Source organism: Channa argus, chromosome 11, assembly GCF_033026475.1.
Source record: "Channa argus isolate prfri chromosome 11, Channa argus male v1.0, whole genome shotgun sequence".
NCBI lineage: Eukaryota > Metazoa > Chordata > Actinopteri > Anabantiformes > Channidae > Channa > Channa argus.
In genome coordinates this window covers 4460152-4487294 of record NC_090207.1, presented here as the reverse complement: position 1 = coordinate 4487294, position 27143 = coordinate 4460152, and the positions used below count along the sequence as shown (strand labels likewise).

Here is a 27143-nt window from a genome sequence, read left to right as displayed (position 1 = left end):
ACTTTCTTAGTTTAGTAGCAGGAAGAGTCTGATTACAATGATTAGTCAAAGAATGATTAATGAAATAAGAAAATAACTACAAAGCAAAAAAAACCCACAAAACTATGGTGCAACCATCTGTTACACTGAACAAAACCATTTGTAATTAATATGTTGTAAGCAAGTGTGTTTCTAGGGATTTCTTAGTACCAGGTTTTACCAACTTCTCTGTCACAGTTCATTTTTGTTGTGTTTCAGACGCCTGCATTTGCATTCAAATTTAACCAAGAACCTCTGCGCAAAATTGAATACTGATGACAAATTAACACTTTCCCCCCTATGTGTACAAATACATTAAGTCTACAATATGTTTTTATTCTGAACACCAATCTCAAACCTGCCCACCAGGTGAGGTACGCTGCGAACCCCCAAACAACCGCCTGGACCGCTTCACCGGTACTCTAATCTACGCCGGTCAGAAATATTCCCTCGACAATGAGAAGATTCTGCTGCGAGGCTGCACCCTGAGGAACACGGAGTGGTGCTTTGGACTGGTGTTGTTTGGAGGTGGGTGGGAAATTTCATTAGGGGCTGCTGCTGAGGAAATTATAAGCCTTGACAAATACGTCTCTGATATGATATGACTGACAGCTATGACAGCTGTAAATAAATTAGAGGAAGAGGTTATGGTATCATTTGAGGCTGCACCTGTTTCTGTTCCTCTTCCTGCAGGTCCAGAAACAAAGCTGATGCAGAACTGTGGGAAAAGCACATTCAAGAGGACCAGTATTGATCGTCTGATGAATGTCCTCGTCCTTTGTGTGAGCCCTCCACCCTTTTTGTCTATTTTTATCGGATGCAAAGGCTCCCAGCAGTTCATTATCTTGTAATTAGATTAATTTATCCTTACGTTCATTAGCTCATTGTTACTTTTTGAGGCTTGGAAATCAGCGGTTACAGATAAGAGGAGAACAAGCCTGTAAAGTTTCAACTCTTCTGATTCACAAGTGCAAACGACATGGTGATCCAGAGAAATTACTCACTAATGGCTAATTTTAAATGACTTACGTACTATCAAAAAGTCCCTGCTGACTATCTTTACGATCATCACAACACACGTAATGGTCTTAAAAATTGGGCCTGAGTCATCGCATTTACAGAGGAACTTTTGCAGCCAAAATGTAAACAAGGCAAAAATTAGGTATAAGTGCTTTTTAATCCCCAAATAAATGATAATAAAATATAATAAATTAAAAAATACAAATAAAAACTGTAAATATGCATAGTACAAAAAACTAATTTACAGTTCAGTTTTTAGTAGCCCTTCAAATCATGGTTTAAGTTTGTATTCATGCAATCGTAATAAATCCATATTTAGTGTTTTAAACTGATGGTAGTCATAAGTACTTCACCTTTAAAATCTGTGTTTATAATACTTACATTGTATTTTACATTTTATTTTTGTCCTTAATCCTTGTTTTTGAGGGCTCCCTCTGCTCATAGGGGTTAGTCATAAGGGTTAGTGGTTGAAATCCCCCCCAAGAGATGGATCATTACTATAAACCATCTGAGCCCAATGAACAGTCCTGTTTTCTGATGAGTTCCCTGTAAAACCAAAGACTGTAACAATCTGGAACACATTTTTCTAATAGACATTAGTTTTGTTAGCAGTAGTATATAACCTGTCCTCCTACCTGCTCACCTGCGCTGCTTTTAGAGGAGTAACACAATGACAAATAGATTCAATACTATATAAAAATATGAATATGGAAATGGAGAAGCACCTCTTGCTCTATGACATTAGGGATTCTCATGACCTTAAACAGTATAAGCGGTTACAGGTAATGCTGGACACTAGTTAGCTACAGTAGCTGTACTATTAACATAGTGTGATAGTGTCATACTGGATTTGTATGAAATTATTCAACTGTAAAGTAGTCGCGTAGTTGTACAAGAATGAATTTGTGCTCCAAAACGTTACGTCTAACTTAGACTTTGGCTCCTTTCCCTGCAGATTTTTGGATTCCTTGCCTTCATGTGCACCGTCCTGGCGATCGGAAACTGCATCTGGGAGGTGACCGAAGGCTCAAAGTTCACAGTATTCCTGCCCCGGCAAAATGGCAATAATGCTGCTTTCTCTGCCTTCCTCACATTCTGGTCTTATGTCATCATCCTTAACACCGTGGTGCCCATCTCACTCTATGTCAGGTAATAACACGTGAAATTGCTTTTTATGTAAGTGCATGGACCATAAAGTGAGAGTAGTCCACCTAATTCCTGTATGCGCGTCTTTGGGCAGCGTGGAGATTATTCGGTTGGGGAACAGCTTCTACATTGACTGGGACAGAAAGATGTACTACGCTCGCAATGACACTCCTGCCGAGGCTCGCACCACCACGCTGAATGAGGAGCTGGGCCAAATCAAGTACGTCTTCAGTGACAAAACAGGGACCCTCACGCAGAACATCATGACTTTCAACAAGTGCTCCATCAACGGCAAAAGCTACGGTATGATTCAAGACATTTCCTTGTGATTTCTAAATGGACTGTGTCTATAATCAGAGACACGAGTTTCAAGTTCGGTCCACCTCATCAGATCTGAGTATATCCGATCCATTCTCTTGATGGTTCAGATAAACTCAGATGTACTGAGGTGGACTGAACCATCAAGAGACTGGATTGAGGTAACTTTTAATCTTCTGATGAGATCCTCTGGGGAATATTCTTCGGGTCTCCATGTTTGTGGTCAGGCATAAAGTGGTTAAACACGTTTAAACTACGTGTTTCTAAAGCTTTTGTTCTTGAGGTTGGCATTGGGTCGAGTAGAATGAATAAAATTATGTATGTTTTTGTATTATGTATTATGTATTTTCAACATTGACAACATGGAAAGTGTGAATCGGCAGTTTCTTCTCATTTGCAGGGGATGTGTGTGACTACATGGGCCAAAGAATAGAAATCACTGAGGTGAGTTGGACTCGCGTGAGGGAAACTGAAGCGCTAATAGTAAAAAAGTATGAATATACATCCATCCAGCCGTTATCTGTAACCACTTATCCTGCTCAGGGTCACAGGGGGGTTGCAGCCTATCCCAGCTTTCATTGGGTAAGACGTGGGGTCCACCCTGGACAGGTCTCCAGTCTATCTCAGGGCTAACCCAGAGAGACATACACAGACAGACAACCATTCAGACTCACATTCACATCTATGGGTAATTTAGAATCACCCGTTAACCTAACGAGCATGTGTTTGGACTGGAGAACCTGAACAAAAACTCACGCAAGCATGAGGAGAACAGATGATTGGATCAAGTTTAGATAAAGATGATAGCTGAAAGGAAAACATGTCGACTTTGTCAATCGTCAGCAGGACCCGGGTTTTGTTCTTAGGACAGTAACAGACTTCTAGTATCATCGTATCTTCTTGTTATCTTGAACAAGAACACACACCTTGGGAAAACATCAGTTGGCTCATTTTGCTTGTCAAAACTTCTTACTGCCCATTTTGTTTATCTCACCACTGTAAATGTCTTAGCCCAACTACACATGTGAACAGGTGGAGTCAGGATTTCAGGGAACTGACCAGCTCACGTATCCAATTCTTTCTCTCCCACCATGCTAACCAGCATACAGAGAGGGTGGACTTCTCCTTCAACCCGCTTGCTGACCCTCGCTTCATATTCCACGATCACGCCCTGGTGGAGGCGGTGAAGCTTGAGAACCCAGAGGTCCACGCCTTCTTCAGACTGCTGGCCCTCTGTCACACTGTGATGGCTGAGGAGAAGAAAGAAGGTGAAGAGAGAAAAGAGAAGAAGTGATCCAACTCTACTTTGCTTCCAAATCATTTTTGTTGTTTCTAAAGTTTAAGAAATGTTCTGAAAAAAAAAAGGCTTTTAGCCAATAAAAAGAATTTTCATGAAAGAAATCGAGAATATTGTGTATTTAAATTCTTCTTCCTCCATCTGCAGGCGAACTAAACTATCAGGCCCAGTCTCCAGATGAGGGAGCGTTGGTTACGGCAGCCAGAAACTTTGGATTTATCTTCCGTTCACGTACACCAGACAGTGTTACCATCATGGAAATGGGACAGCAGCAGAGCTATGAACTCCTGGCCATCCTAGATTTCAACAATGTCCGCAAGAGGATGTCCGTCATAGGTACAGTGCATAACACGATTAGTAAGAAGCCAAACTGTGGTGATACCTAATTTTTTTTTCAACTTACGGGTCATTATTAAGGTCACTGGCTTTTTCCTTGTATTGAAAGTGGAACACGTCTTTGTTCTCTTGTCATGTGTGTGTATCTGTGTTCACAGTGAGGAGTCCAGAGGGGAAGCTCTCGCTTTACTGTAAAGGTGCAGACACAATCATCTACGAGAGGCTGCACTCGTCCTGCAGCAAGCTCATGGACGTCACCACAGAGCACCTTAATGTCAGTCATTCTTTTAGTTGTTATTCTCATACCGGCCTTCACCTGCTTTTTTTTTTTTTATGCCTTGTTGCCAGATGTTTTGTGGGTAGATGCCTGCTTGTGTGCTTCGTGTCTGTGTGCGCAATTGTGTTTATAAATGCAAAGGTCATCGTGGGCTGGATGAGTCTTTCACTTCCCTGAAGGAATAAATTGTTTACTTTATACGATTGGTGCTTAATAGTGAGCGCTTTTCAAAAACAACATCATAAAGTTATTCACAAGAGATTAGACAAAAACCAACACTGGAAGTATAAAGCAGTTAAACAAGTCATTATATCTTGGTTTGTCTTCTGTCCCCGTTGATTTTATTGCTTAACTCTGAGAATTTACACAGCTGAGCTGACTTGGGCTTCTGTTTATAACATGAATACCATCAGCTTCTGTGTGTGCGTGTGGGTGTGTGTGTGTTTGTCCAGGATGGGTTTGGTTTATTTATGTGTGTTACCACAGTGTGCAGTGTTCATCCATAAAAGTATATGCATCCTGATCTGCAGGAGTTTGCAGGAGAGGGTCTGAGAACTCTGGCACTGGCTTACAAGGATCTGGATGAGGAGTATTTCAACCAGTGGAAACAGCGCCACCATGAGGCCAGCACTGCACTGGATGACAGGGAAAGCAAGTTGGACCAGCTGTATGAGGAGATAGAGAAAGATCTGCTGGTAGGAAACGAGGGCAAAGAAACACTCATTTGATTAAGAAAAAAAAAAAAACCTTTTAGTTTTTAGACGTATTTAATCTGCACAACATGTTTTATCTGGATGTGTGCAGCTGCTTGGAGCAACGGCCATAGAAGACAAGCTGCAAGACGGAGTGCCACAAACTATTGAGCAGCTGTCCAAAGCCGACATCAAGGTGTGGGTCCTGACTGGTGACAAGCAAGGTGCATATCAATTCTAACTCATTATAAAACAGTGTAAGACGGAGAGTCGAAAATGTGCAGTTAATCAGGTTTATCTTTAGCAATCAATAGTTAAAAAAACCTTAAAAATATCATCATATCATACCACTGACTGTGACTGTTAAATGCAGTGCTAACCACATGTGGGATCTTCTTCTTCCTCTTCTTCTTCTTCTTCTTCTTCTTCTTCTTCTTCGCTGATTAAAACAAATTCTATCTGAGATCAGTACGCAGTTACTGTACTGTTCTTTTCCATCTCTGTCTGTGCATTTGGACCCTGCAGGTCCCTGATCTGAGATTCAGATTGCTTGGTGTGGTGTTTTTGATCTAAATGCAAATCTAAGTGGAGTTTATTCAATTAGGCTTTATAAAGAAAGATATACCAGTGCAGAGACAGAGAAGGTTGTACAAGGAACGGAGTTCAACATTCAGTGACATGCTGCTGGTGCAAATTCAATAAAATAAAATAAAATAAAATCTGAAAACACACATGCACACACACACACACACACACATTCTATCCTCCCAAGATAGACCCGGCTTCTTAAAAACCATGATGATTTGTGTTGCAGAAACTGCGGAAAACATTGCTTACTCGTGCAACCTACTGCGAGAGGAGATGAATGAGGTCTTCATCATCTCGGGCAACTCACCAAACGACGTCAGAGAAGAGCTAAGGTCAGAAGAGCTTGTTGAAGAATATATTCCAGCGTAGAATTAACCAGAGTGATTGTCCGTTTTACCGTACGTTTTTTCCCCAAATCCCTTCTGCACAGATATGCAAGAACTTCCATGAAACCAGATTCAGTAGATTCAGGTTTACTGGCCGAGATGAGCCCAGGTAAAGTGAAGGTGATCGCAGATGAGGCTGTTAATGGAGAGTATGGCCTGGTTATCAACGGGCACAGCCTGGTACGTCAAAGTAAAATGTTATCCTTCCTTAATGTGAAAAATAAGCGACAACTTCATGAATACGTAAACAGAATGTCAATGACATTAATATTTATTAGTTACATTGGAGATTTTTAAATCACAAATTTAATGCAACATTACTCCAAACCTAATTAAGAGACAAAAAATATGGTGTTTTATACTTTTTGGGGGGGGTAATTACTATTAAATCACAGTTGCAAGTTTCAAAAAGTGCAAATAAAAATCCTACATTAGTGAAATCAGCACAGTTGAACGCTGTTAATTATTGTAACAAAGGTGTCATGTTAAATATAAACTGTCAGTGTCATATTTTGGCACAACTTATATGGAGTTAATTTATTACCATTTAAGGGTATTTTTGCAGTTGGAAATCTACAATTAAGCTATTACGCATCTTCTGCATTTCATCGCGCCGTCCTGCTTTTCTCCCACGATGCCTCAGGCTTATGCCCTCGAACGCAGCATGAAGCTTGAGTTCCTGAGGACTGCGTGCATGTGCAAAGCCGTGATCTGTTGCCGGGTCACTCCGCTGCAGAAGGCTCAGGTGGTCGAGCTGGTCAAGAAGTACAAGAGGGCGGTGACACTGGCCATAGGCGACGGAGCCAACGATGTCAGCATGATTAAAGGTACCAGCAGCGGGAGACGCGGCTCGTTCGTCCCCCTTCTCAAAGGGAGGACAGTTGTCTTCTTTTAGCTTTGGTTTGTTTTTCAAAATTGCTGTAATAAAATCAGTTAAGTCCTAACATTGACTTACAGGTAGTTTGATACGTTTTAGAAATTATAGTGTCAAACATTTGCTTTAATTATAACATTTTAAAACTTTGGGGGGTTAGTCAGTTTGACACTGTGGTTGGTGGTGGGGGACTCTGCTAAGGACATGTGAATTCCTGTCAGTCAAGTAGGCAGAAAGTCCAAAAGAATAGACATGGTGCTGTGTGTCCGATAAGACGTTAGCTTTGGCATTTTAGTCCGATTTGACGGGTTTTGTGTGCCTCCGTCCCCTAGTGGCTCCCAACGTTTCATGCAGCTTTAAGTTGTACAATGTGTTTCGTCACTAACTGTGCGTCTCACCCCAAACAGTGGCTCATATATGAGAACAGGTGAAAGTAAAGCTTGTCTTCTTGTCATCCTCGCTCTTTTCTTCCCCGTTTCTTCTTCCATGTAGCGGCCCACATAGGTGTAGGCATTTCGGGCCAGGAGGGCATGCAGGCCGTGCTGTCCAGTGACTACTCCTTCGCACAGTTCCGCTTCCTGCAGCGCCTCCTGTTGGTGCACGGCCGCTGGTCCTACCTGCGCATGTGCAAGTTCTTGCGTTACTTCTTCTACAAGAACTTCACCTTTACCTTCGTCCACTTCTGGTACGCGTTTTTCTGCGGCTTCTCTGCCCAGGTGAGATTTTTATTTTTCCCAAAACATCCACAAAGAACATTTATAGCATACAACACACCTTAAACACACACAAATAGACGAAAATGGGTGATGCTAGGAGAAATCGAGCGCGTATACAGTAGACTTCCAATCAACTAAAATAGGAGAAGGTTATACAAAGACGATAAGAAGTTATTGTAGAGACTCATTTAGGAAATGCAGCATAGCTCCATGACATGCAAAATGAGCATGTCAGCTAAAACACTGAATGTAGCACATAAGGTAGAATGTTTTCACTATGGAATATTTTGCCAGAGGAAGCTGGAAATCATCAAACTGTCGTTCAAGTCTATTGCAACTTTAAGTTTGGAGTCATTAAAGATTCTGTATGTGATTTGCTTTACAGACGGTGTACGACGAGTGGTTCATAACACTTTACAATCTGGTATACACTGCACTACCTGTACTGGGCATGAGTCTGTTTGATCAGGTAACGTTTTGATGCACGATGCATGTTGTGCTATTTGTGATGAGACGGCAACTTTACTCACTCTATAAAATCACCCATAAATATAGATTCTAACTTGGGGGGGTTTCATAGGCGTTATGCTGATGGATACAAGCCAAATAAAAGTCACAGAAACATGAAGCTAAGGAAGAATAGCTGATGTCTTTTTCTACCTCTGCTGGCCAGGATGTGAATGACGTGTGGAGTTTCCAGCATCCTCAGCTCTACCTGCCCGGTCAACTCAACCAGTACTTCAGCAAGAAGGCCTTCTTCAAGTGCGCACTCCACAGCTGCTACTGCTCCTTGGTGCTCTTCTTCATCCCCTACGCAGCCATGCACGACACTGTGAGGGACGACGGAAAGGACGTGGCTGACTACCAGTCCTTTGCCCTGCTCACCCAGACGTGCCTGCTGTTTGCCGTCAGCATCCAGGTATGAGAACCCTTATCCTGTGCATTTCCAGGTGTTACAACTAGAAATGCTTTTTTTTTTTCACGTGTGTTTCTCTGTGTGTGTAGCTGGGGTTAGAGATGTCTTACTGGACAGCGGTCAACACATTCTTCGTTCTGGGCAGCCTGGCCATGTACTTTGCTGTCACATTCACCATGTACAGTAACGGCTTGTTCCTCATTCTGCCATCAGCGTTCCCTTTTATAGGTGAGTGGTTTTGGTTTGCTTAGTGTCCGTGTTTGTACACGTCTGCTCCTAATAAATTATTTGCTCATATTTTTCTACATCGCGAATCAAAAGTAAAGATGGCAGCAGCATTCAGATCATGTGAATGATGCTGCCAAATTCAAAGTCTAAATTTAGTTTGGTGTGTTTGCACAGGCAAAATGCAGCTACAACAATCACTAGTGTGCGGAATGTTCTGTCACGTCGCCTGAAAGTTGGCATCAAATGCTTAGTTAAACCATCATTAGATGCATCTTAAAATTGTTATTACACAAACGTTTTCTAAAATTTCAATGAAATCTATTGCTGTATGTGTGTGTGTTTATGCAGGAACAGCACGAAACTCCCTTAACCAGCCGAACATTTGGCTGACGATCCTCCTCACCTCTATTCTTTGTGTTCTTCCTGTGGTTACTTACCGCTTCCTGTTGATTCAGCTCTGCCCAACCATCAATGACAAGGTACAGATGGAACTATTCTACACTCACTGTCTGATCTACATTACAAAGAAGCTGCCAATCTTAGATGCTCGAGTACTCCACAACTTTACTAACAATCATCACATTTTAGCTTCTCAATATTTGTCTGCACATCTGTAGGTGTGTTGCCAACACGTAGGCTAAAAAGACAGGAGCCAACTTGTAGCCTCCACTATGCTTCCTGTTTACACCAACATGGCTCAACAAGGATTTGAATTAGTGTTTCTCTGTCTCACATTAAATTTTTTTTCTCTATTTCATCTTTCAGGTGATGTACAAAGTGAGACAGGACAAAGTGACACCTTCCTCTCCTCCTCGGCGCGCCCGCATCCGTCGCACCAGCTCCCGCCGTTCAGGCTACGCTTTCTCACACGCGCAGGGCTATGGGGATCTGGTGACCTCGGGCCGCTTCTTGCGGCGACCCGCTGTGTCGCGCACTTCAGGCTTTGCCCACATAGGTCGCGCCACCACAGGCTTCAGTCTACGATCGGCTGGATACAGCCCTACGGGACGTCCCCAGAATGCCAAGGTCCCGGATGTGGAGGTGACTTCATTGCAGATGTACAGGACCATGAAAGATCCTGCCCTCTGACGTCCGGCAGATGGAATTTAGATGTTTGCAAAGATCTGGGGACAGGATTAATGAGAAGTGGACATCTGTATCCTGCTGGCAGAGGGAGGTGTTTCAAACTCGTCTTTGCGCATTTCTTACCATGAAGAACTTGCTCGGGCTTTCCTGAAATCTTCCTGTCAGGACTTCTCTGCCATGAATTTCCTTCTGAAAGGTTTTTATCAACATGAACTACTACAGACTTTGGAGTCTGTTTATAGTCTGTCTTTTTCTAATGTTGCTTCATCAGAAGTATCATCGTGTTTACAGACGACCCCGACTTTGTTAACCCTGTAAGTCCGGGTGCGCAGCGGAGCTTTTTTCAGAAGAAATAGCGAGCAAAGCCATGTTGCATTAAATGTTTAAGTTAGTGCACCTCAAGTGTCTTTTATAAAGCATTTTAGTTTCCTATCTTGAAAGCTGTAGATGCAGCTCGCACTTCGGCAGCGGAACAAATGTCTGAAAGATCAGGAATGTGTTGCAAACGTTGTTTTTCTCAGTGGTGAAGAAGTGGAAGAAAAAAAATGCACATTTGTTTATACAATATGGTTTATTGTTACTCTCTATGTGCTGGAATCATTTCATGAAAATAATTGGGGAGAAAGAAACATATCTGCATTAGGCAAAGGAGACGGGTCATTCTTTGTCATGAAACAGGGATATTGAAATTACAGTCTTCAGTACCACATTGTACCACCTACACAATTATATGTAATAGTCTAAACATTGCTTCACAGACGACGGAACAGCTTTTGCATTTTCAGGTTATGAAAGCTCCCTTTTGCCCCACTGGTTCTATATTAATGTCCATCTGTAATTCATGGTGGTGGGACGTTAAGAACCAGTCCGCACTGAGTGTGCGTCCTTTATTTTACCTGGAGTGTGGGAGGATACCAGCCAAAATAGATTTTTTACATCTTGGAAACCAAGTCTCTTTCTAATGGCTCTTTTCGGCCCTAACTAGCTGTTCATAAAGTCATTAGTCACAACCAATAAGCTATTTTAAAAACATTCCTCGTTACAAAGTGGCACTGAATCATCCACAGTGTAGAATATACGAGCATGAGCTTTATGGAGCAAACAATTTCCAGCATGAGCCTCAGTGTAGAGGTTCAGGGTTTACATTTTGAGTCTGTTCAAACCCACCGTGCTGCGTGTGGATAAATATAGATCATATCTACATAGTTATGACGTATTCTATGTTCACTACTTGCACCAGAATATATCTCACATGTCAGACCAGATTTGGCATCCAAACTAGTGTTTGCTTTTTTTTTGCAACTGTTGGACAAATTAGCCAAATTTAACGGCAAGAGCAGTGAACTGCGCCAAGTGTGTCATAACTAATTCATACTACAGACTTCAAAATATTGCACAGCTTGTTTGCCAAAGCAAAATCAAGCACATCTGCTGGTGTTTGGCAGGAGAATCATACTTAAAACAACACTACTCTACATAAAGTGACCAGGTGATGTCTTGGGTTCATTCATGTTCATACTGTATGTGTCCAAATCTCCTTGAACCCTTAGTTTATCATCAGGTCAGTTTTATTATGCATTAAGTCCTGCAGTCAGAGCTGAACATGTTACTGCAAAGTGAGAACAGAAACTAAAAGATATAAAGTCTAAGCAATTCCTGTTGTTTTAAATATATATTTTTAACAGCAAATCATAATCATTTAAATGTTGTTTTAAAATCAAGTATTGAATCCCATCAAGACTAGTAATTCTTTCAAAATTATATATTTCCTTCAGCAATAAGCCCTCGACTACATCTCTGACAATCATCAGTGTTACGTAGTTAAAATTTTGTGTATCATGTAGAGTTTGTTTCCAACATCTTTCTATTTCAATGCTATGTCAGCTCACTGATAATATCAGTGCAAATGAAAAGTAAATAAACTCTATGCAACAAGTCCCTGAAACACAGTATTTGTTTGCAAGTTAGGAAAGACAGACGTGGTTGAAGTACACACACTCGATACTCAAGCAAGTGCAAGTATTTGCCTAAATGAACACTCCACTGCAAGTAGAAGTACCACTTTGATTTCTCAACTCTAGCTCTAAAATTATCTTGAAGTACTCCACTGAGAAAAAAACATGTATTTTACATAGTACTGAATTTGATGCTTTTGATAACGTGAATTTATTTAGTCTGGATTTATTCTGCAAATTCTCAGTGGTGAAAATCCCCCCAAAATAGAAGTAACAGAAACCTATAAGAAAAATGACCGAAAATGAAAACAGTAACTGCTGTTGTTCAAACTGATTTGAAGCAATGTATCCACTGCAAATCATGTAAATGTACTTAGTTACTTGCCAGTTGGTTTTTAAATGATAACAGCTGCCTCTGTTGCACTGTGGGATCAATCTTTATTATTCACTGTGTCATCATGGAAATAATTTAATAGGTGTGCAATATAATATTAAACATCTTATTGTTTGGTGCCTGTGTCTCATGGTTTCCATGGATATGCACTTACTGGATTTCTTCACTCAATAAACTATTAAGCCACCCAGGGGATGCTGTAGCTTTTGTATCTGCACATTTGTTACCACAGTGTGATTCCTTCAGCTGCTGCCCAGAGTTTGATGCAGGTTGGGGTTTGGAGATGATGCAAACATTGTAATGTGCGTCATAAAGGAAAACGCAATCTGATGCTGCAGGTCAATGCAGTGAAGCTGGTTTTCAGCCACTTTGTAAAACTCGGCTGGATGTGTTTTCATTAAGCTCATAATCAAAGATTTTATCTGTCGGGTGTAATGAGACCTTGTTTATAGCTTGTTTATAGTTTTTCAGACACAACAGAGCTGTGTCTGCAGTATTAATGCAAGATAAACTGATTGGCCACTGCATAGTAAAATTATTAATATATTAGACGTGAGTCTGCACTACTTTCCAAATAGAATTTGCAGCCATAAAAAATACTTTTGAATATTTAACGCTATATTACAATTATTATATCTCTTGCCTTACCGATGGAAACTGTAACATGGGTTTATTTTTTTTTTTGTTCTCAATTATTTTACATGATTTTGTACATTTTATTGAAAATAAACATTCTGAAATATCAAACATCTTTATCTGTTCAGATGTACTTTATTTCCACTAAAGATAAGATGAGGTAAGTTTTCCAGTTTTATTTAAAATTTTTCTTTCAGTCATTGTCTAAACCTAAATACAATGGTATTTTTTTAAAGCCCTTGGGGAGAAAAAAGTACAAAAAATGTACAATGGTTTGTGTTTTATATGGTTTACAGACTAAGGCTTTGTTATTATGTTATACTCTTAAGCATTTTTAAACAGTTTTGGTGAGTTTATAGGGTTCATTTGCGTATTTGCGTATTATTTGCATCTCTTCTTGAAACGCAGAGATCAGTGAAAACTAATGAGCTCCTAATTTTATTGCTACTATCTTTTCCTTTTTACTATGTTGTAGCACATGTATTTCTCCAGTACATAGACCACAATAAGCCTAAAGATATGCAATATGTGATAATAGCTGTAATGTCAGTGTGGGTCTGCCATTGCAAAAGGCTATAGACAGGAATAAGCTCCTGTGTAGGGTGATAGCATCATCGTGTCTGTCAGTCCTGTAGAAAAAAAAAGAACAGATTAAATATTTACATTTATATACATTAATGTTAATTAGAACCCTTTTATCCATCCAATAAAAACTAATTTGGCTACAGGTCTGAGTTGCCAGTGTGCAGCTCATCACCAGCAGATGGTGTAATACTCCTTTACACCATGACACATCAGCCTGGTGTTTCCAATTAGAGCGAAGCACTCAAAGAATCTTATTGTGCTGTAACACAAAAACTACAGGAGGTAAAAGCTTTGCATACAGGCTCGAGGAGTGCGTGCTCCAGCAGTTATTAAATGCAAGCAGTAATATAGAAATATAGGAATAATTGGGATTTATGAGGCTGCACTATACAGATATTTATTCTGACAGCCTGGTGTAAGGAGGGTGTTTGGGATGTTCTGGCTGAAAATGAGGATGATGTATGACTAGAAACAGCTGACAAAAACTCTTAAAAAGTGCATTTGTAACTGTTCTGTGCAGGTTTTTTAGTGTTATTGCTGTCAGAGCAAAACAATTTCTACTTTTTAACTTCCAAAGCAGTTTAGATAGAAACTCTGCAGAGAGAGGGGAAATGTGGGGTCTAAAATACTGCATGAATTACATATACATTTCATATATAAGTATTTATCTAAAGTATAAAAATAAATGGCTTGATTTTCTTATGTGTGTTGCTGAGTTTGTTCGCAACATTAAGACAGATGGATAATGCTCCCCCATTTACATTTGTAGCAGAGATTAAAGAGAAACTTCTTCGATATGTTTTTACACACACTTGTTTTTCATCTGTCCGTCTTTTACTTTTCCAGTGCTCTAATGTCAGAAATGATTCCTCTTCAACTGGTAAATGTCAGTTTTTACCTCTCAACCACTTCAGGAGCTTAGAGCCTCCTCACAACAGACTCTTTACACGTTCCAAGATTTTGATAAATTATATATATACGTTTTATATATGTTTTCGGTTTCAAGCTTCTTAAATCTTAAAATTTTGTATAATTTTGAATTGGGGAGCATTTCCTGTCTTTGTGGCATATGACAAGGACCAGACCACATCACATAGATAGATTCACATATACAGGAGTTACTTTATTAATTCTGGAGAAGATCACACTTCGGTGAGCATATACAGTGTAAATCAAGGTCACGATGAGTCCCACAGAGTGAAAGTCCCTCCTGAGGCCTCCTGATCTAATTGGCAAAGTTTATTTCCCTTCAAAACGACCAGGGTGTCACCTGTTTTCCCCGTGCATGCTGGGAAAAGGCTTAAAGAGGATGGTTTTCAAGGGGTTTGATAAAATGACATTGAAATGAAATGACAACACAACTACTATAAAAAAAAACTACAAAGCATGTAAAATGAATATTGAGAGGCACAAAATGACCACATAGACACTAAATTACTAACACGCGACAACCAGTCCAACCACAAAGTGATGGAAGCAGCTGCAAAAAATACCCCCCCAAAAAATGTCCATACAGACACAAAACAGTTAGACAAAATGTCCTCAGAGACAGAGAGACAGTTTAGCCTAGTGATCTCCGCCCTCAAACTTTGTCTATGAGAGTTAGAGTTTTAATGTAATTTAATAATACATATAAAATGGGTTTGGATTCAGAGAACTTTGCATTGAGAATATGTTCATTCATAGTCAAAATTAAAAAATTCCTTGCGAAAATCAATACATTTTAAAAACCGTGTTAATGTCTCCTTGAACCCGTTTGGATCCTGTACACTTTCACGATCTTAAGGTAGAGATGAGAATGATTCCGATTAAACTACAGTAAGTCTGACTTTTAGAATTACAAAGAAAAACAGCCTCTGGCTCTTTATGTAGTTCAATTCAGTTCAATTAGAGATTATCATAACTATGCAAACAGGAGATAAGATTGACGGATATAATGGATTTTAGATTCAAAACTTTTGCAATGAGAATTCTTGCTTAAACATTGGTCGTGGAACAATCATTTATGGGCGACATATTTTCAATGGATTTGAATTGTGTTTGCATTGCATTTATTCATGTTTATGCCCGAACTAACACGTGCCACATTTTCATGAGAGGACCACAATGGACAGCTTGGCTTAATTGTGTTTTTATAGACAACGTGTTAATTAAATAAATCTACTCTTACTAATAAATCCAAGTGAAAGTCTTGCTGCCCTCTTGCGGTCGAAGCAGTTCCTGCAGATGCCTTACACCGAAGCTACGTAAAACGTCCATGGAAATTGGACATTTGAGCCTCATCATGGGAAAAGACCATTTATCTAGCTTTTGGGGCGGCTGTCACGCTCCAGTACCTTAGCCGACCCTTATTTATATCGTAATTAGACAAGACATAAGTATTTATGTCCTTTTTTTTAATTGTTTTTTTACAAATGTGTAATTACCCAGTGATGGCGCCGTTTATGATGAGGTAAAGCTACACCGACAGCGACACTGGGCAAATTTCCCACGGAACGTGAAGGCGTCGCGTGCTGGTAGCCTGCCTCACATTGTTAACGTTGATTTCTCCCGTTCAGGCGTTTTGTCTTCCGTGAGCCCGGACCTGGGTCCCAGCCTCCCACAAAATAAAATAAGCTGCATAAAATCTGGGCTACACAGCGGCAAAACTGTAAGATACTTCACGGTGTATTTGTTGAATTTGTGTCAATTGTCGGGTCTGGGAAAGCGCGAGAGAAGATATTACCGGGCTCGGTAATCAGAACGTTAAGCTAATGGTAACGAGCGCGTTAAGGTGTGAAGAACCGTGGCGGGGGTTTCTTTAAAAACGGGCTTTTAAGCGTTTTCCTACTCCGTCAAATTAGGTTAAACACCTGTCCAGGTCCTCCCGGGTCATTCTTTAACGACATGACTCGTTTTCCTCGCTGGGACTCAGAGGAGCAGGAGGAGGTGGAGCAGGTTGGTGTGTTTCCCATGGCTACACCAAGCTTTCACCCAGGGGTATTTGCGTTCTCCGCCAGCCCGTGGTGACATACTCTCGGTTATTTCACTCTCTTCTCCCACGCTGGCAGCCGGTGAAGCCCGGGTAATTCAGTGCGCTGCTCGGGGAAATAGTAGAGGGAAGTAGAAAGGAGCAGCTCCGGGGAGTCGTGACGTCGCCCGGAGGCGCAGGTCCAGCGCACAGTCAGTCAGTCAGTCAGTCAGTGTGTGTGGTTCCCTTTGTTGACCCAACGACCACCTTTTTCCACCCCTCTCACAGCAACTCGAGTTTGGTTCCATCATTTGGGCTCTAATGGTTTTGTTTTTCTCCACATTTTTTTTTAAATGTTTTTTTTTTTTTTTTTTGCTCTCGGAAAGCTCTGACATGAGGAGGAGTGCTGACAGGAATCCTGCCCAGACTGGAGGCTGCTGCTGGTAGGGATGGTGCCGCTGTGAAGACAGGACGAGCTTGTGGACGCAAGGAAGTGCCTGTACAACATGACTGTTTTCAACCAGGAAAATGTGGAGGAATTTTATGAAATCGGGGACGAGCTAGGGAGGTAAGATTTCCTGGGGCTTTATCTTTATTTTGCTGTGCGCGTCAACTTCCCCTTTTCATAGGGTGAAGTGTGAGGAGAATGGGTGGGATGTTGTTTTCAGATCTAAACTCAGACAATAAATATTTTGTTTGCATTCAGAATGTTAACACGAGTCCTCAATATATGTTTTCATCCTACATGCACCAACATCATTGCCATAATTGATAAATTGGTGCCTCCCCCACCGTCACCCGTCTCTCTATGTTCTGAGGACTCGGGTGATGCAGCGCTTCTCACAGTTCTCTGACATTTTCTGACATTTTACAGACTCAAGTCGGCTGATTATGTTTCATTCTAAGTTTTAAAGCTGCAGAGAACACTCAAAAATGCCACTTGGGATTTCTGCCAGCTCAGGTGACAGCTTTAAATGTCTGGTTTGTCCGAGCAGCAGAGGCAGATAAAAAGATATTCACGTATGATAATGGAAAGCAGCCGTTGAAACCAGATTATAGAAAGTAAAATCTAAAATTCGACATCAGGTTGTGTAGTGACAGTCCTATAATGTTTAAACATTGTGTGTGTTGTCAACACACACATTTCAGTGCTAGTGAGCTTCACTTTTGTCACAATAACTGACCATGTTTGGGAGCTTGAATGGAAAAGACACGTCTCACGACATGTTTTCCACCCAACTAACTGAACTGTAAGTTGATTAAGACGGCGGAAAACGCAGATTGCAAAAAGATGGAAGTACAGATGTAAATTGTTGAAATGTCTAATTTCGGTTGCTCCAAATTGTCGGGGGCACGAATACAAACTTGGGGGGGGGGGGAAGTAGAGACAAACCTTAACCTATCTCGAATGAATTCACATGCAGATGAGTTTTCTCTCCAGTGAAATACTATCAAATGCAGTAATACCATGAAGGCATCCCATCCATCAAGAGAAGTCAAAGGGGCCCATCTAATATATTGACTTAGTCCATGGACACCGGCGTGTTCTCTCATATACGCAAAGCACACAGACGAGGCCCGTGACTAGTTGTCAGGAAATGCATCCCCCCTTGCTCTGTCTGTGTCTGATAGGCTCTAAATTAATGCAGCCCATAATGCATCATTGTCAGTGATGAAGAGCTAAACGTTTGTTACTGTAGCTGCCTCAGCCTGGAGATTTATTGCCGGGGGGAGGGGGGGGGGGGTGTAGAGGCATCAGTGTGCATCTTTGCAGGGAATGGATCGTAAGGCAGCCTGGATTAACACTGACAGTGAGGTGTAAAGGGGATGAGTGTAGATAAAGCAGTTTGGGAAGACAGATGTTTTGCATTTGCTTGTCATCTGGAAGGCTGCTTGGATGGAAAAGCACGATAGTCGCACGGAGCCTATAAAGTGACTTGCTGTGCTGATCCTTTTTATATATAAAAACCTTGTTATGTCAAAGCCATTGGTGTTTTTAGCTCAACTTGTACCGCTGCATAGATGGAAAAAAGAAAAAGGAAAGAACCAGCAAGCACAAGGGTGGAGATTTATCCCCCTGTTAGGTCTCATATGACTGTTCCAAACATGGAAGTGGGTCTTCATTACTTTCGGGTTATCAAAGTGACACATGTACACCGTGTTTTAATAATCGGCAGTTGTTTTCAGCTCTCCGGGGTTCGTCTGGCAGCAGCGCCTTTGCTTTTAGTGCTCACCTTCCCACACTGTGGGTGAAAGCTGAAGTCACTGTGGCTCCTTTACTATCCTGCTCTGGTAATAGAGACAGTTGGAGCAGCTTTGTGTGATGGGATTGAGTTCCTGGCTGGGGGTGAAGAGCCGGCTATGTGAGCGCGATAGTCTCATTTTGTCACTGCTCCAATGCCAGGATCCATTCTTCATTGTGGTTTGATAAAGAGAATTTATTGTTAAAGGTTGTCCACCATTGTAGTGTCCTAATCATAATATGTTAAGATTTGGACTGTTGGAATAAAAAAACAAATGCTTTTCTAGTAAAGACATCTTTTTTTAGAAAGGTATTAGTGCAAGCTGTTTTTTTTTTTTTTTTAATGAGACAGAAGATTTATGATTTTAGGAAAAGCCCAGTGCTGTCAGATTGCTAGAAAACTGTATAGACATTTAAAAATGAAACAGAAGTTAGTGTGCTGTGTGTAGTTGATATTGTTTTGTGTGTGGTGGCTAAAATAGGTGTGCACCCCTGTACTTCCAGAATTAGACGCTGGGCCTACTGGAAGAACCACTTCCACCTGTTACCTGTCATTTAGCTCGGCGTCTGACTTTGTGTCAAATCACCTGTACTTTATTTCTCACAGTACAGCTGTGCTCTTATGACACAAATTGGACGCTTGTATTGATGCAAAATATTAACTGTTTTTATCTGCTAATGCAAAAACAACGGGACTTAAGGCTTGTTTTTAACACTTGGTTAAGCTTTAATGAATAAAGCTACAGATTCTGGGGGCTGATTATGCTGATGAGTGAGGCTGCAGATAAACTTGCTTATATATATCACAGAATCTCATGTATGACCGGTGGGGCAGTGTAAAAATGATCTCAGCAGCAACTTTGAATCATTACATCAAAAGTGCCAAGTGGTGGAAAAAATTTGTTGAGCTTTCCAACACCACCTACCTGCCATTTCATATATCATTTTTGCGGTTTCCTTGTCATGATTTCTGGGGGGAGAAGTGCAAGTTCATACAGAAGAAATTCTGTCGTCAGTCAGAGATGATTTGGCCCGAGCTTTCCTCCTCTTGTCTAACCTTTTCAAATCACTCAGGTGTAAACAAAGTGCACAAGGAAGTGTGTGAACAGTGCTGCAGAGGACATTGCTGTTGTCTGCGTGTGTACAGTAGAATAAAGAGCAAATACTATATGGCAAATATGTAAGGGTTAAAACTCACAAATGGCCGCCTCGTCATGAAGAGAGGCTATAATAGATTTGAAATGAGAAATATGACAGTTGAACGGTAAAGAAGTTCAAGATAAATTGACAGAAATTACTGTACAGCAGTGAAAGTATTTTACATGTTTTAACTTGAATGACCGAAACTAAAATTAGAAATGAAGCTTTTCAAGTCGCTCTGTTGATCGGCTAGATTACAGCGGCAGGACCTGCACTGTAATGCTTTGCGCGCTGTGAGAAAGAGATTTTTCATCTGACTGTACTCTAGACACAACTTCAGCTCGAGGTGAAAGGACGTCCATTTGGTTTGGCAAAATGGAAAATCACCCAAGCAGGGACTTTATCCTTTCACTGACACTGACACTGCCTCGGTGTTTATTATTGGAAGAACAGGAGCCTGCTGAAGCCAAGCATGTACTGTAACTTTCATGAGCCACAGCGAGTATGGGAGCAGTATGATTAGGAGGAGAGTGTGAATGAAGCAGGCAGATGCTGAATTCTGTAAAGACCATCAAAAGAGATGGATAGTGGTCCATTTAAAGCCATGTCTGCATGTCTGTCTTATGTCACAATGTGCATTTGTAACTGCTGCAATCGTCCGTCAGACCAGTGTGTCTCAGACTTGCTAGTAGAGTTCATATGCTGTATAAATTAGGATTTTTCCAGCTCTACAGATGTGGGGGCATTTCTGAAAAGTGGAATTGTTAAAGGTACAAAAAAAAATTTTCATTCAGGCAGTAGCTAGAGTCACAGCATGTTCAGGCAAAGCACGAAGCTGGTACTTGCGAAGCTGCCTTGAAGAAAATGTGATGATTCCAGGCCAACGCGTCTTCACTTTATCTTCTGATTCAAACTGCCACTGTTGCTGGTCTCCCCCAGACCCATTCCTCTTTTAAGTAAAACACTGACCGCCACACATGGGCTCGGTTGAGCTCTCTAATTGCCTCACAGATTGGCAGAACATTCTCACTTCACACCTTAGAACAGCAGGGAATTACAAAAGCACTGCAGCTACTGGCATCTTAAAGGATCTCCCATTTCCCCTCCTTCAAAATGATGGCTAAGCGAAGCTGAGAAGCATCGTTGAAGTGTTTGATGGTGGTAATTCGGTTTGTGGATGTCAGATGGCAGTGATAAAAACACTTTATTAGGGTGAAGAGCCTCTGTAGCCTGCTGTTGAGGATGTAGAGATCATTTAATGGCATACTTTTATTTTCCAGCAAGCTCACTAACCTGATATTTGTGTATAGCAATAATTGATAAACTGCACATAGTTTTTAGAGCTGCAATAATTTATAGTCAGAATTTTCACTAAAACATTTTCAATAATTCTTTAATCATTTGTATTATTTTCTAAGCAAAAATAATAGCAATACTCACAAGCTGCGTCCCTAATATGTCTATGTATGCCAAGAAAACAACTAAACAGTGTTTACCCTAGAATTATACTGTCAAGAGTGCTTCAAAACATCTTTCATTAAACCATAATTTGACACAAAAACTCAAAACTGAAACCCAAACTAATTAAATTATAATGTGGCCAAGCAGCCCTTCAGTGGCTTGCTCTTGTTTTTGGATTTGGGAGGAGGGGGGGTGGGGGGATCTGACACTTTGTGCAGCCTTTTAAATTTTTAAATTAATAGTACATTTTCACAAAGGCATCAATAAGAGGATGTGTGCAGAGTTTTGCAGAGTACGTGTGACAAACAGTCGTCGTATTAACAGCAGACGACACTGAGTGGCTCATATCTGATTTTGTTTTTTTTATTTATTTTTTATTTTTTCATACAAGGCCAGTATCTGTGCAGGAGATCAGCGGACTGTCATATTGGTCTAACATTCAGTCATTCAACAGAACAGCACCTCAGCCAAGACAGGAGCAGCAGAGCAGAGTTAATGTTGGCCAGTTCAGGGTTTAGTTTACCAGTTTCCATGCGGTCACTGCTTTGGAGAGCTTCTGACTCGGCCACTTTCTGGCTCACTTGGAAAGAGAGGGACAACATTATCTGACGGTGGAATGCATTTAGTGTGCTCCTTTCATCACTCACACACTGCAGTTTCGCACTTTGCATATTTTTGCAGTGCTCTGCCTCTGTCATTAGACTGCATTATTCTGGCCGCTCTGTGCCTCTCTGCCATTTGGCCTTCCTCGTAGTGTGTGTGCGCTTGTGTTTGTCTGTGCATGTGGTTGCAGTTCGTAGTGGAGGGCGGGTGGGTGTATTTCAGAAAGGATTCTGCATTGCAAATGGACATCAAAAGTGTGAAACTGGGGCTGCGTTTGTGTTATTTTTCAGACAAAACCTCCCAGAGGACACATTTCCATGAATACAAAACAGGATTATGAGCAAGGCATCCACACAGGCTTCTGAAATAAATAGATATAATTTAGAATTTCTTTTACTTTCAATAAAATGTTTTTTTTTTTCATTTCCATTAAAAATAAATCGGCATGATATTCACTTTGGCAAACTGTCAAATCCTTTCTAACACACTAGCACCAAGTACTGCTATGCAAGTTCTCTGTGCAGACAGTGGCCCAGCTACTGACCTAGATTCACCCCCCCACCAAGGGTTGTGTTATTAGGTGGAGGGGCAGTCTGGGTAGCAGGGGTGGCCTTGATGAGGCCTGCCACTCACCCAACCCCACTCCCCCCTGGGGAGAGGCATTGCTGTCAGATAAATGCAGTGTTTGTCTTTGAGTACATTAGTTCCACTTTTTTATTTCTATATGTATGATGTTATAATAACCAGGTTTTCTAACACCCCTCATTTTAGGACGTTTTATAATGACACACAGAGAAATAGAGGAAATGCAAAGTTTTCACAAATAACAGATTCATGTTAAACAGAACTAAACTGTATGGTCTATGAGGGGTGTCACCTTCAATTTCGCTGTTGTGCATTTATGCCTGAGGCTACAGCTAATATGGATATAATACAGCAGCTATTCAGCGTGTAACCAGTTCATTAAATCTTTCAAATACAGTATGTCTGTGAGATCACATGCAAAATCCTGGAGCTCAGAGAAGACAATTAGTTTTCAGTTCTTTTCTGTGATGCAAACTGAAAAGCCACAGACAGGTAAAACTATGAGCACAAACAGCCCGGCCAATAAAAGAGTTTCCACATTACTGTAACAAACATTGATTTCACTTGGATCGCACAATGTTATGTTTGCAATCCATGTACCACAGGGTGGCTCACTGTTAGAGCATTGGGTTGGGATGGAGAACGCTGCACGCAGGTTTGAATTTCACCCCGCCAGGTCGTGGCCCCGCCCACCGATGGCCACCTTGGTGCCAAGCCCAGATAAAATTGGGAGGGATCCGACAGGAAGGGCATCCGGTGTAAAAATACATGCCAAATCAACGTGCGGAACACCCCTGAAGGGAAGACCTGACAGCCGTTGATCTTTTGATCCAGCTATATATACCTCAGATTCACAACATCAAATGGTGTAGTTTCAGTATTAAATTGTTCTGTAGACCACAAGTCGTTCATTTGTGGTTTACTGCTATAATCTTTTGGAGAACCTGCATTAGGTTAGGAACCAGACTCAGGGTAGGAGATCATCTTCCTTGACCAGTTGGGGTAAGTGCATTTATAATATCTGCTAATAAATGCTCTTGGCTTCATGACCCCACAAAGTCCAAATTGTGCCAGGGTACGATTTACACCAGGGTCCTTGATGCTCTGGATCTGGATTGCACTGGCTGCTTTGACCCCGTTAATATTTGCTTGCATTTCTATTTATTTCTCTGCACCTTCTGTTAGCTGATAGCATATGTTTGGCCGGCTGAGCTGCAGGTGGACTGTGTTGACTGTAAACTGCTCTTGTGTCTCCTGGTGCGAAAGGAAAAACCAACAACTCCTGGATATGTAGGTACAGAAGGACATCAAGGATAACCACTCTACGTAGGATAACATCACAAGACACATCTTTCTTTTGGTTGCCACCATCCCACGTGTATTTACATTTTAGTCATTAGCTGAGTGAAGAGGCACACTCCTAGCTCCAGTCATTCTGTTGCCAACATTATGTAGCTGTAGTAAGAAGTGTATGAGTCAGAGAAGCATGATATTATTCCTGTGACCTCAAGATCATCATATGCAGTATGAGAGAAGGAATAGGAAAGAAAAAAAAAGTATGAGTTAAACTAAGAAAAAGTAGATTATGAAATGTGCTGATTTCTTGATGAGTACTTTTTCTGCTGGTCTGAAGATTTTCATATTTCTTACTTGGACTGTGTCTTACAGGCCTGGATGACTTGGATTTTGTTATCACTCCTCTAAACATCTCAAATTGTGGTCAGCTTACAAGTCAGATTGAAATCTGAGTCATTTGGAATGTCCTCGATGAGAGTAATGAGTTATTTTCAATTAATCTCTGCAGTCAGTGGAGGATAAATGGATTGCTGCCAACTGTGTTAGCGGGTGAATGGCAGGGGTATCACATTCTGTGTGTATTAGAGGTGGAGGGGGCGCTACAACCCTTTGTGGTCAATTAAGAGAGATCTACATGCAGCCAAGCGTGGAAACATAGGGGCTGTAATTGTAAGGGATAGACAACTTTATCCTTTCTTGTCCTTGCTCCTTCTTGTTGTACTCTAGCTAATACCCCATTGCCTTTTCCCTGCACTTAACAACAATGAATTTGATGACAGTAAAATTAGATGGAGCCTTTTAGTCCATTACTGGTATGTAGCAGCCCAAAATAGTTAAAATAGGAAATGAATGGTGAGAAATTGTGTTTTGTTCCAAAGGGGTGGTGTAAACATTTTCTGTTGCAGTCAAAAGATGCAGGTTTGTTATGTAACACTCCTTCGAGTGTGTAATATTTTGGAATATCTATTCTTTTGTCACACATGCTCGCCTACTTAAGTCAAAGAGATTTCCATGGGAGGATGCACTAGCAGTCAGTCTCTGATTGTACAGTATATGGTTGCAAATATGAAACTTTCTCAACGATGCAACAGAATAAAACAATAATTTATAACTTATAGAAACAAGAACTTTGTCTGACTAGTCCTATTTCGTAGAAGGTGATGTCTTTATGGTACTACAATCAGCAACAGCGGGTTGTTTGTAATTAATAAACATGAAAAGTTCAGCCAGCGTAGCTTCTTGTCATGGCACGTTAGAGAAAATGTCAAAGCGGTGGCCGTCTGTGAGCAGTGCTGGGCTATAAGCTGACTCCCCTGCAGGTTAGTACATACAGGTAGGTGAAGCATCACAGGTTCCACACATGCATTCCCTTCCTTTCCTCTGACATCTAGCCACTCACAGATACATAAGCCTACCAACGACCTCTGAACTGAAAGAGACTCGCCATGTTACTTTTGATCTTTTTGTTTATTTATATTGATTTATTTATGTATTGTCTTTTTACAGTCATCACATGTCTCTTAGGTCACCGGCTTTGTCTGGCCATTTTGTGTCACTCATTTGTTTCTGTAATTTTACATCTGTGATCATTTTGGTTTTTATTTTTGTGTCTCTGTTGTCATTTTATAGCTTTTAACTCAGCTTTAAACAAACAAACAGTTACTTCAGGGGCACCCTGATCTCTCTGGCCCTTGCCCAGTAGCCAGTTTGTAGTTCATCTACAGTTTTCCTTGCACCAAAGGTAATTTGAAACACTATGATCAAAATGTCATCAGTGCCCTGCAGGGTTGAAGATTACTGTTGAAAAATATTGTCTCGCTGGAAAAGTGCCAGCATTTTACAGTACTGTTCATAACTCTTTTCATGCATTCAGGGCAGTAAAAAGAAGAGTTATACAATATCAAATGTCATTTGTAATTTAAACAACTGGATTTCCGCTAACCCTCAGGTTTCAGCCAAGCCTCAAAAAGTCCTGTTTAAACTAGTATTAGTACACAGATTTAACAGCTATGTGCAAACTTGGCACATAGTAAAGTTGTAGTTAGTTGCTGAGCTAAAGTCTGTTGTTACTTAGTTTGCGGTATTACCCGTCTGTGTTTGGCACAGGTTTTGTTGACAGTATAATCACTTGTCTGTTTTGTGTCTAGCCCTGCTTGCGTCTCATCCACCTAATGACCAAAAGGAGCTTTAAATAGCCAATATTTTCTGTCTGACCTTTGGAAAAAAAAAATGTTATGATGACAAAAGCATGTTAGACCACCTTGTGCCAGCATTCAGTTGCTGGAAATATTCCAATTACTTTGATTTTGTTGGGGGGAAAAGGTGATAAAACCATTACTGTAATATGTAAATTGTGTGCAGGTGGTAGTAAGATTCTTTCCACTGCAAAACAGATGACCTCAAACTTCTTGAAATACTTTAAGACACCACAAAAATGTAAACCTTTTGGTGATACACGCCAACAAAGAGGAGCCCTTTGTGGGTGCAGAGGGTGGCTGCAGCCCTTCAATGGCTAAACAACTTTGGCCTTTCTGTAGTTTAAGTACTTGCAGAGATCCAGTTTTGAGTGTATTAAGCACCTGAGCAGCTGTATAACTGAATTATATTTTCCATTAGCATAATAATACCTGAGTATATTAACATAATTAATCTGGTTTTTGCTTGTCCAGCGTCACACAATCTGATGCCAAATATTTCTGTTCCTTGTTTCCAGGTGAATCACTGTTGTGATTCTGAGTTGCCTTGGCTGTAGTCATGCTCCCACAGTCTGATATGTTTGGTTTCTCTGAAGGTCCTTTCCTTCAATATCAACCTTTTGTGTTGTCTGTTTTTGCTTTGAGATAATCAAAAGAAAGGGCAAAGCAATGCAAACTCTGTTCATTTTTAATTAATGTCAGCAAGGTTAGATTGAAGGTGAGGGAGATCACCTCTCTTAATCTCACAGTCATTACTGCAAAGTGCAGTCATCATTTAGCATTTGAATGTCATCTGCTGTCTGCCTGTCATCTTAGAACAGGGTCACATCAGCATATCTTGGCAGAACTCACAAAACCAGTGTGTGCGTGTTGACTTTCCCTGAGTCATGACAGAGTTAACCACTTCGAAACCTGCTGAATGTCAGTTTCACCATCGTATGGGGGCCCTGTTTTAAAGAGCAAGCAGAAAATAAAACCGAAGACGATAGATGGAGCAGCCGAAGCAGAAGCAGCCCCCTTGCCCTTATACTCTTACCCCCCCTATGCTGCCTTCAACTCCTCAGTTGTCAGAACAACAGACTTGCACTTGCCTAAATTTGTATGCACAGCCTGATCAAGTTGGCTTCTGTATTTGTTTTTTGGTCCTCCTGTTAACAAACTGAGCACATTAGTATCCACAGGAGACAGGTGAAGCAAGGCATT

The 27143-nt window shown here is 40.9% G+C and overlaps 2 protein-coding genes across 7 annotated transcripts in view; both read left to right on the top strand.

The window, feature by feature from the left end:
- LOC137136216 (phospholipid-transporting ATPase ID-like) overlaps positions 1-12998 on the top strand; it is a 36592-nt gene extending 23594 nt beyond the window's left edge. For all 6 annotated transcript variants that reach the window (XM_067521378.1, XM_067521380.1, XM_067521376.1 and 3 more), the window contains exons 10-28: positions 388-546; positions 712-800; positions 1994-2187; positions 2279-2487; positions 2903-2946; positions 3605-3770; positions 3947-4135; positions 4294-4409; positions 4943-5107; positions 5217-5328; positions 5919-6024; positions 6123-6258; positions 6722-6905; positions 7445-7668; positions 8054-8137; positions 8342-8587; positions 8674-8812; positions 9161-9291; positions 9578-12998. In XM_067521378.1, coding sequence (XP_067377479.1) covers positions 388-546; positions 712-800; positions 1994-2187; positions 2279-2487; positions 2903-2946; positions 3605-3770; positions 3947-4135; positions 4294-4409; positions 4943-5107; positions 5217-5328; positions 5919-6024; positions 6123-6258; positions 6722-6905; positions 7445-7668; positions 8054-8137; positions 8342-8587; positions 8674-8812; positions 9161-9291; positions 9578-9901 — 3017 coding nt within the window. In that variant the 3' untranslated portion in view covers positions 9902-12998. The remainder of the gene's footprint in view (positions 1-387; positions 547-711; positions 801-1993; positions 2188-2278; positions 2488-2902; positions 2947-3604; positions 3771-3946; positions 4136-4293; positions 4410-4942; positions 5108-5216; positions 5329-5918; positions 6025-6122; positions 6259-6721; positions 6906-7444; positions 7669-8053; positions 8138-8341; positions 8588-8673; positions 8813-9160; positions 9292-9577) is intronic.
- Positions 12999-15877: 2879 nt separating this feature from the next.
- The window catches only part of dapk1 (death-associated protein kinase 1), a 73459-nt gene continuing 62193 nt past the window's right edge, over positions 15878-27143 (top strand). Inside the window, exons 1-2 of the mRNA XM_067521087.1 lie at positions 15878-16118; positions 16805-16986. Coding sequence (XP_067377188.1) covers positions 16925-16986 — 62 coding nt within the window. The 5' untranslated portion in view covers positions 15878-16118; positions 16805-16924. The remainder of the gene's footprint in view (positions 16119-16804; positions 16987-27143) is intronic.